At 43.6% G+C, this 10,633-nt stretch overlaps 1 protein-coding gene across 3 annotated transcripts in view; it reads left to right on the forward strand.

Annotated features, from left to right (window-relative positions):
• ACE2 (angiotensin converting enzyme 2) overlaps positions 1–10,417 on the forward strand; it is a 47,379-nt gene extending 36,962 nt beyond the window's left edge. The window contains exons 15-18 of one of the 3 annotated variants that reach the window (XM_068962244.1): positions 1,760–1,857; positions 3,659–3,775; positions 5,573–5,767; positions 10,288–10,417. In XM_068962244.1, the coding sequence (XP_068818345.1) occupies positions 1,760–1,857; positions 3,659–3,775; positions 5,573–5,767; positions 10,288–10,417 (540 nt within the window). Of the gene's footprint in view, positions 1–1,759; positions 1,858–3,658; positions 3,776–5,572; positions 5,768–7,871; positions 8,709–10,287 lie in introns of those variants that run through there. The other 2 variants (XM_068962246.1, XM_068962247.1) reach the window with 2 other exon arrangements.
• The last annotated feature ends 216 nt before the right edge of the window (positions 10,418–10,633 follow it).

The raw sequence follows: 10,633 nt of genomic DNA on the forward strand, positions 1-10,633 counted from the left end.
CCAGCACCACAGTTCAAAAGCATCAATTCTTCGGCCCTCAGCCTTCTTCACAGTCCAACTCTCACATCCATACATGACCACTGGAAAAACTATAGCCTTGACTAGACGGACCTTAGTCGGCAAAGTAATGTCTCTGCTTTTGAATATACTATCTAGGTTGGTCATAACTTTTCTTCCAAGGAGTAAGCATCTTTTAATTTCATGGCTGCAGTCACCATCTGCAGTGATTTTGGAGCCCCCAAAAATAAAGTCTGACACTGTTTCCACTGTTTCCCCATCTATTTCCCATGAAGTGATGGGACTGGATGCCATGATCTTCGTTTTCTGAATGTTGAGCTTTAGGCCAACTTTTTCACTCTCCGCTTTTACTTTCATCAAGAGGCTTTTTAGTTCCTCTTCACTTTCTGCCATAAGGGTGGTGTCATCTGCATATCTGAATGTTGAGCTTTAGGCCAACTTTTTCACTCTCCGCTTTTACTTTCATCAAGAGGCTTTTTAGTTCCTCTTCACTTTCTGCCATAAGGGTGGTGTCATCTGCATATCTGAGGTTATTGATATTTCTCCTGGCAATCTTGATTCTAGCTTGTGTTTCTTCCAGTCCAGCGTTTCTCATGATGTACGCTGCATGTAAGTTAAATAAGCAAGGTGACAATATACCCTAATCTCCTATAATTGTTTTTCCTAAAAGGGGGAAGAGAGGCAAGCTTTGTGCTATTCATGATCTCTACTGCCATCTACTGGAGGAAAGGGTGAATTTTTTTTCTCTTTGAACAGGTTTTTCCTGGACTACACAAATTTTACACAAGCCATTGGTTTAGCACTGGAAAATAAGAATTACCTTGTCTACAAAAAGCTATTTTTTCCTTTGAACTTGAAGTTTCTTTTTCTTTTACACTTACACATCTGAGAACTTGCTATAAAAATAGTAAAAGGTCAGCATACTTGTCCACATTATATGGATGTTTTAACCAAAACCAATGGCACACATAACTCCCATCTATAAACCTACCCTAGAGTGCTTATTTCAGCTTACTTTAAGTTAAATTCAAAGGACCAGTGAGCCCTGTGGTTCTTAAAGCATTGGTGCTGGACCAGCAGCGTTAGCACCATGTGGGAGCTTGTTGCTGCTGCTGCTAGGTCGCTTCAGTTGTGTCCGACTCTGTGAGACCCCACAGATGGCAGCCCACTAGGCTTCTCTGTCCCTGGGATTCTCCAGGCAAGAATACTGGAGTGGGCTGCCATTTCCTTCTCCAATGCATAAAAGTGAAAAGTGAAAGTGAAGTCGCTCAGTCGTGCCCGACTCTTCACGACCCCATGGACTGCAGCCCATCAGGCTCCTCCGTCCATGGGATTTTCCAGGCAAGAGTACTGGAGTGGGGGCCATTGCCTTCTCCATGGGAGCTTGTTAGAGATGCAGAATTCCAGGTCTTCTCTGAGGCCTGGGCCCAGAATTCAGTGATTTGACAAGCCCTCCAGGTGATGCCAGGGCACACTCAAGTTGGGGATCACCGACTTTATGCAGAGCTAGAATCTTTGGCATATTAGACAATTTAAAATTAACACACGTCGGGAAGTCCCTGGTGGTCCAGTGGTTAGAACTCTGAGCTCTCTCTGCTGAGGGTGTGTATTCAATCCCTGGACTGGGAACTAAGATCTCACAAGATGCATGGCATGGCCAAAGAAAAAAAAGCTTGTGGAATATCAGGTTTTAATGACCCCATGATCTCTACTGAGCAGTGTTTTTGTTGTGAATTTGCAGTATGAATGGAATGACAACGAAATGTACTTGTTCCGGTCGTCTGTGGCATATGCCATGAGAACGTATTTTTTAAAAAAAAATGAGACCATTCCTTTTGGGTGAGTTGATGTGCTGTGCTCTCAATCAGTATTTCCCTTACTCTTGGATCAGAAAGTTTTATGCTTCAGCTTTTATTCACGTGAAATTGAGAAAAACCTCCTAACTACTATTAAACCTCATTAATGTCTTGGAATTAGGGCCACCTTTTTTTTTTTTTTTAGGGCCACCTTTTTTTAGGGACGCTTGTGACTTATTTGACTTGTAGATGGAAGAGCTTTGTTATTATTAAATGGCCCTCTCCTCACCTCTTCCCCCCACACTTTCTCTCCTCTCCCTTTCTTTTCCCCAAATGCTCTCATGCACCCTCAGCACTGCAAACAAAAGGCAGAAATCTCTGCTTTCATTGAGCTTGTATTCTAATGTATCTGTTTTGTGTGTGTGTGTGTGTGTGTGTGTTATAGACAGTCAACAAAATATATAAATGAAATATAGTAGAATTTGATGGTGATAAGTGCTAGGCAGAACAGTTCAACAGGAAATGGGCAAGGGAGTGCTTGCTAGTTGTGTGTGTGTGTGTGTGTGTGTGTGTGTGTGTATGTGTGGGTGGGTGGGTGGGTGGGTGCACGCGCACGTGCACATGTGTGTAGGGTTCCATTTTAACTAAAATGGTCAAGGAAGACCTTGTTAGTATTTGAACAAATAGCTGAAACAGGAGAGAGAGTCAGAGGTGCAGACCATGGGGAAAAATGTTGCAGCTTGAAAAATAGCAAGTAGAAAGATCCTGAGGAACAAGAATCCTTCACCTATTGAAGGAACAGCAAAGAGGCCAGTGTGGCTGGAGCAGAGTGAGCTAATAGAAGACAGGAGATGCGGTCGGGGCAGACAGGGCCATGGGGGTGGAAAGGCGAGAAGAAAGTTTGTGCGTGCCTCCAAAGACATTCTAAGGCCATTGGCTTTCCTTCTGCATGAGAAACGCTCTGAACCATGTGCTCTGCCTTGGGTCTTTTTTTGTTTTGTTTTTTTCAGTAAACATTCGTTGTTTTATTTATTTTTGGCTGCGCTGGGTCTTCATTGCTGCCCGTGGGCTTTCTCTAGTGGTGGCAGGCAGGGGGCTACTCTTCGTTGTTGTGCATAGGCTGCTTCCTGCAGAGCACAGTCGCTAGGCACGAGGCATGTGGGCTTAGTAGTTGGGGCTGGCTGGCTCTAGGGCACAGGCTCAATAGTTGTGGGCCACAGGCTTGGATGCTCTGTGGCATGTGGAATCTTCCTGGACCAGGGATCGAACCCCTGTCCCCTGCATTGGCAGACAGACTCTTATCCACTGTACCACCAGGGAAGTCCCTGCCTTGCATTTTATTAGGATCAGTCTCATCAGCTGTGAGAGCATAGTCTTGTCACATCCTACTATAAACCCCACTCCTCACCCTCACCTGTGGGGGCAACATGACGAGTTTTGCCAGGAGGGGCCCAGTTGGAAGATATCAGGGCACCGCCTCTGTCCACGGAAGGGAGCCATCGCTGCCCGCCATGTTATCACAATCCTGGGTCACCAGTGATTCCTCGCTGATTCTTCTGCTGCTTTGTTTGAAATATTTCTATCACTGAAAAAAACTGTGGTTCTTATATGGTAGCAGAACCAATCATGCCAAGACTTGTTCTCACACCTTAGGGAATTGAGTTCATGTGCTTTGGGCAGTGTCAAGGTTATTGGGACAGTGACATCCTCCCATGACGGGCCCTGCTCCAGGGCTCTCCACTCTACCCTGTGATTGTCCCCCGATCTCCAGCAGTAGAAGTCTTCATTCTCTTCACAGTGTCCTCTGTGCCACCAGGGAAAATGTTTCTTTTGTTTCTCCACAGGGAAGAGAACGTGTGGGTGAGTGACAAGAAACCAAGAATCTCCTTCAAGTTCTTTGTCACGTCACCCAACAACGTGTCTGACATCATTCCTAGAACTGAAGTTGAAAATGCCATCAGGTGATATTTTACTTTCAAATGTAGGATAGAAGGGTGAGGGGGTCCCAATGCAACAACAGTAACGAAATGATTTGTGTGTTCCTAAAGGTGCCAGGCACTGTTCTGAGTCATTTGCGTGTTTTTCCTCATCTGAAAAACTTGGGTTTTAATTCCAAAAGGATCGCATAGCAAGGGGATTGCCTTCATTGGGTTTCTCCAGATGCAGGTCCTTAGACAAGGATTTGAAAGTAAGTGGTTTATTTGGGAAGTCACCTCAGGAAGAATGGATTGAGTGTGGACTGGAGACAGAATGGAAGGAAGGTAACCTGACATGTTATGAGCAAGTTACCACTGTGGGCAGCTAGAACTCCATTCTGCTGGGAATTCTGGGAGATGCACCAGAATTGTCCCATCAGAGCTGGGGTATTTATTCACCACTTCCCATTAGTCACTGGTTGAGAACTGCATACAGGGGACAGTAATTCCCCAGCCTTACTGGTCTGCGGATAGGGCTGAATCTTGTAGCCTGAGAATGCTCTCAGGCAAAGGCAGTAGGTCCTGGCTGAAGGAAGTCTAATCAGCACGCCCGGAAAATGGTAAATGCAGAGGGTACATGGTCAGGTGTCGCCATCATTGCTGTAGGGACTTTGATGCAGAATTCATTTAACCAAAGTCTGAAACAAGGCTGCAGGGACAGGATTCCTTAGATACTAAATAAGTAAGTGTTAGTCGCTCAGTCGTGTCTGACTCTTTGCGACCCCGTGGATTGTAGCCCACCAGGCTGTATAGATGATGTTTCCCCTTGTCATTAAAAAAAGGAGAAAGAGAAGAAAAAAAGGCTTAATATACCATTGCTATGGGGAATGCTACTAGGCGGTGCTCTTGGGCTGCTTGTCGTCTTTAGAAGCAGAACCAAGACTTGCCGGGCAGAGTTGGCCTAGAAAATCTGGCTTAGTGGGGTTTACAACCCAAGCACACTCAGTGGCTGCCTCCACAAGACTTGTCTTGGGGGAAAGTGCTAGCTGAGATCATCACGAAGGAGCCCAGCATTCCTGCAAGCTCTGGGGAGTCCTCAAACTTCCTATTTCCAGAGTGACAAGACTCTTTCAGGTGGAGGTTGCTGCTTGGATCGCTCTCTCTCTGGCTGGACTCTGACTTCCTGACCTGCACTGTATTCAATGGCAGGAGAATGGGATGCCAGACACTTTGGTTTTCAGTCTGGAATACTGAACATTTCACTGTTTTTTGTTTTAAAAATAACCTTCATCCTTTTTTCCTCTATGAAATTCGGCCATATCCCAGCACAGTGCTGGAGAATTTGGCAAAGGCTCCTTCCCTGTGTTCCTCCCCAGAGCTGTCACTTATTAGAATGTCAACACCTTTTATTTGGAAAACGCAGCTGTTGAGACTTGTGTATAGGGCCTGATTCATTTGTAGAAGAGGTGGATCCGATTGTCCTTTTCCATTATTTGATATAAAGTCATTGTAGACATACTTCAACAGAAGGGAAATTCTTACCAAACATGCAACTTCACCTTTACAACACAGTAGTCACAAATGAACAAATGCCAGCCATCTGCACATTTCCACACTTGCAACCTCATTTTCCAGTGAAGCTGTTTCCAAACCTAATCTAGATCACACGGTATGAAAGAGGTATAATTGTTAAAACTCAAATCTGTCAGTGAACCTGGTTATTGACTTTTGATTTCATTGCTTCTTCGGGTAAGCCTTATCAAATCCTTTTGGAGACAGTGATATAGGCAGTAAATCACTGCACCGTTTTCTTTTGCCTGAGTGTTTTGCTTTTGGGAATAGGTTGTGCCGGAGCCGTATCAATGATGCCTTCCAGCTGGATGACAACAGCCTGGAGTTTCTGGGGATTCAGCCGACGCTGGGACCCCCTTACGAGCCACCTGTCACCATATGGCTGATTATCTTTGGGGTCGTGATGGGAGTGGTAGTGATTGGTATTGTTGTGCTCATCTTCACTGGGATCCGAGATCAAAGGAAGTAAGTGACCTTTCTTGGACTTATTTATCCTAAAACAGAACAGTTTCATGAAAACTAACAGGAAAATTTGCAGTAAGTGGTAGGTTGTACAAGCCAATTACGTATGTGGACAATTCCACAGCTAAACATTCTTGTGCACCCGCTAGAAGTTCACCAGATTTCATCAGCACTTCACCACCCTAGCAGGCCCCACCATATAGGAGATCTCCAGCCTGGGGTTTACTACTGGTATGCCCCAGTAAACTCCATCCTGGCCACAGCATCATTTCCCTACTGCTAAAAGGCACTCCAAGTTCTGCAGTGGTGAGTGGGCTCGGGGTGGGCAGGGGCTGGGGGCGGGGGAATTATCCTTACTGAGGAGTCCTCCTTGGTCTAGAAGTGATCCTAGAGAATGCATTAGTGATGGATTTGAACTGTGAAATCGTTCAAGAATGAGCTCTGAGGTTTGCTCCAAACTGCTATGCTTGAATCCTCTGCATCCCTCCTCCCATGGCCTGGACGCCTTACTATATACCCTCAGTTCATGGGTCAGGCACCCTCTAAATTGTTCTCAAGTTGAAGATCCAAGTTCACTGTGGATTTAAATCGCCAGAGGCCTGATGTATAGTTGTGCCCTGCCACTAGATTTGTTTTCTGATCTTGAGACAGCGTTTATTTTGTTGGGCTTGTGTAATTGAGGTTAATTATATTTTATAACACCTAACAAAACTCTTTGTACACATTAGGTTGTTTAAATGTGTTCTTTAATTTTTATATGCACTAGTCTGTTTTGCTTAGTCTTCTTCACTATATTGTTTCCACAAATAACTTCATTTTTAAAATTAGGCATTGACAAAAATATATTCATATAGTAAAAATGTTTTAAATACAAAAGGATATATAGAGTTTCCCTGTCACTCTTTGCTTCCAAGTTCCCTTCCTAAAGTTGACAAAAATGGTCAGTTTAAAAAAAATTTTTTTAATTGTATAGTTGATGGACAATGTTGTGTTAGTTTCAGGTATACAGCAAAGTAATTCAGTTATACATGTACACACATCTATTCTTTTTCTGACTCTTTTCCCGTAGAGATTATTAGAGAGTACAGAGTTCCCTGTGCTATGCACTGGGCCCTTGCTGGTTATCTATTTTATATATAGTAGTGTGTATCTGTTAATCCCCAAGTCCTTATTTATCCCTCCCCCCCTTTCCCCTTTGGCAACCATAAGTCTGTGACTCTGAAAAATGATCAGTTTTTTGGAGACCCAGTGTATCAGAATCTGCATTTTAGTAAGGCCCTCAGGTGACTCATACGCACATTACAGTTTGAGAAGTGCTCTTCTTCATAGTACAGGTTTGCATGTGAGATGCTATTCCAAAGTTCATTCATCAAAGAAATTCTTTTTGGGCTCCTCCTTCATGCTATACACTGCATTAATAGAAGCTACACAAAAAAATAAGACTGCTTATGTATTTCTTACATTAATGTATTCAGCAATTGTATAATATATAACTATGTAATTATGTTCATGTATATATAAGACAGAGATTCAGAGAGGCCAAGAAACCCTCTCAAGTTTGCACAGCTAGTCAGTAACGCATGAAGGTATGCACTCGGTTTCTAAAGCTGGTTGTTGTAGTACAAAGCGGGCCTATCCTGACCTTCATACTTTGGAAAGTGGTAATTTAGCAGAGAAGTTTTTATAATGAAGTGATTGGCTAAACGACCACTGAGTTCCTAAAAATAATAATAATGGTTAATATTTATTGGAGATTATATGCCAGATACTGTGAGTACTCTGCCAGCATTATTTCACTGAGTTTACAAATTTGCCATCATTTTCTGAATAGTTAGACTGAGGCACAGAGGCCCCCACTCTCAGACTTCAGAGCTTATACCCTAACCAGTCTCCTACTCTGCCAACCATCGTGCCAACTGATCATCGGGCTAAAGAAGTGAATTCAATGCACTCTGGGTGCCCACAGTCCATTGAAAGGGGACTGGTATGCAAATGAGTACAGGTGGTAAGATGCTGAGATGGAAAAGATACCCGGGCCATTGGAGTCCAAGGGAGGCCGTGTCACTCTAAGATCATGATATTAAGGTGAGTTCACTTTATTTAACAGGAAAAATCAAGCAAGCAGTGAAGAAAATCCTTATGGATCTGTGGACTTGAATAAAGGAGAAAATAATTCAGGATTCCAAAATACTGATGATGTTCAGACTTCGCTTTAGAAAAATCTTTTTTATTTCCTCTTGAGATGATTTTATTGTATGTAAATATTACTTTCACAATACAGAACATAGGCAATTATAAGAATGTCATTAACTGTCAAAGCTCTGGCTCTGTTCAGGAAAAGCTGTCCAAAGAAGGCATGCCTGAGAAGAGGGCATCTCCCCTTGCATCACTTTTAGTACTTGTTTCTGCCTCAGGACTTGACTTCTATTTCCTTAAAGAGATGTTTCTGTTTGAGAATAGAGACAGTATATCTTTGGCCTCACAGGCTGTTCAGGGGTAATGGAAATGGAAATTTCCATTGTGTTGCTGGAGATGGAAAAAAAGGATACAGGGCAGGAGCAAGTGTGTGGAATCTGGACAGATGGCTCTTAAGGACGTGCCTGTGAATGGATGGAGCTGCGGGGTGGAGCCCGGCATGCACTGTTCACTTGGGTTTACTTCAAGTGTAAAGGAGGACATGCTCTCTTCACGTTAACTTAATCTAAGTACTCTAGTGATTTTCCCCAGTCATGACTGGACCAGAACATGCCTTCTTCAGAGTGACAGGGCTACAGAAGAGAGAATCCAGACAGCCATTGGAGGACATTGCCTTTTTGCTTTCAAGCTGCTTGGCCACCGTCTTTCTGACATCACCCTAGCCCTAGGGGCCACCATGGACCCCCTCCCAAGCTGCCATGATAGGAACTTGCTCCCGCTGCTCTCTAAGTGTGAAGTGCACGGGGACCCCAACTGAATGCCGCTTCTGAAGTGGGCTCCCAATCTCTTGAATCTTCTGTATTTACCCATAATGTTTGAGTAGTGCTGAGCACAAAGCTCACAAAGACAATAAATACTTGATTTACACACTCCTGTGGTCTCGTGTGTACTTCTGTGCTCAGCCTTCCGTGGATTCTCTCTGCTTTTCACTTTCAGGGACAAAGCTGCCTGGGTGTCCCGACCTCCCACATGTCTTGAAGTGCATTCCAGAATGTTCAGTTACTTTATTGTATAAAGTGATCATGTTCAATAAAATCAGTTGAAAAGAGTTGTGTTAAGAGCAACTACACTCTTAGGTTAGGAGCCAAACTTGGCAATGGTTTTACAAATCTCAGAGCCCCTGGCCCAGTTCTGAGCACAGAATCCAATACAGACCTGAAAACTGGTATAAAATGGATTATGTAGATTAAAATATCCAAACTCTACCTATCAGTTCACTTTATGTGGTGACCAGCATACTGTAGAGTAACTTAGTCAAGTAAGAAGAACTAGCAGCTTGTGCTCAAAAGACTAGAACTTCCTGCTCGCTTTTAGGAAAGGGCTTTTAAAGGCAACATTAGAGCTGAGGGTTATAGGGTGCCTGATCAGCTTGTGGACATTCTTCTGATCGGCTGATGGTGAGGTAGCTTGGGTGGTATTTCAAGAGTCAGCATCATCAACCTTCTGGCTGTAACCGGTCTGGGGTCTACGTGCTGGTGGTCAGGATGCAGTTAAGTTCTTCCACCTGGTAGGGATCTTAGTATCTGCCAAACAGCTCAAGGACATGGCTCAGGATATTATCTGTAACCCTTGAGGAGGAACTAAAGTTCCTTTACTTTGCTTTATGGCTAAACTATGATTATTTTGTCTTGATTGACTGTTTTTCTTTGTTTCTGCATTTTCTCTTTTCTCTTATGAAATTTGCCCTTTAGAATGCAGGGAAGGTCTAGGAAGCTAAAGATTTTCTACAAACAAGAGGCAGGGTGATGGGAAAAGGGGGGAGTGTCTTTCCCCAGGAAGGTCCCATAGAGTCCTGCTCAGTTTCATCTTTAGAAGATCAAGTATATAAAAATAAGAAGAAGAAAGAAAAACACCCTTTGGCAGGGGGGACCAGGAAGACCTAGTTTGGTCATGAGAAATCTTTCTCATGGGGGCATTAAGTCTGTGTGGTGCAAGTCTCTGGTGGATGGAATCAGACCTGCAAAGACTGGCACCCACTCCTGACAATGAGCCTGTTGAGGGGGAGGGGCTGTATTATTTGTTCCTTTTTTCTTGGGGAGGAAGGAACCTGGCACACAGTACCTGCTAAATAAATGCTCACTGAACATATAAATGCCCTAGTGGCTGTTTCAAAAGTTCCATGAGATTTGTGTGCCTCTGCTAAGAGAAAAAAAAAAAAAAGGAACAAATAACCAAGAACAATCATTCACAATAGCTGAGGGGGAGAGGAATGAGGAAGGGTGTGAACATCTCTAAAGGGAGATTGTTCTGTCTAGAAAACAGTAGCGTCTTTTCACTGTAACAGAGCCCTTCACATAACCTTTCTCTCTCCCTTCTTGACATTACAGACATGACAATGACGGACTCCAAAATGATGAAAACCTAAGGGTTCAGCAGCAGGCCGTGAAGGTGGACATTCCCAGGAACAGTTTGAAAGCTACAGTACCTTTTAGTAATAGTCCTGAGAAGCTAAAATAGGACTCCTGTACTTCTGTGTCAAGATAGAAGACGGAAAGAGAAAGTTCAGTTATCAAACTAGCCAGAAGTCCCCAGGCTCCAGACTGGAGGATTTTAAATGGTTACAGTAGGCCTCTCTTATCCCCAGTTTCACTTTGGGTGGTTTCAGTTACCCGCGGTCAACCACTATATGAAAATATTTAGTAGAAAATTTCAGAAATAAACAATTCATGAGTT

The sequence above is a fragment of the Capricornis sumatraensis genome, chromosome X, assembly GCF_032405125.1.
Source record: "Capricornis sumatraensis isolate serow.1 chromosome X, serow.2, whole genome shotgun sequence".
Taxonomy (NCBI): Eukaryota; Metazoa; Chordata; class Mammalia; order Artiodactyla; family Bovidae; genus Capricornis; species Capricornis sumatraensis.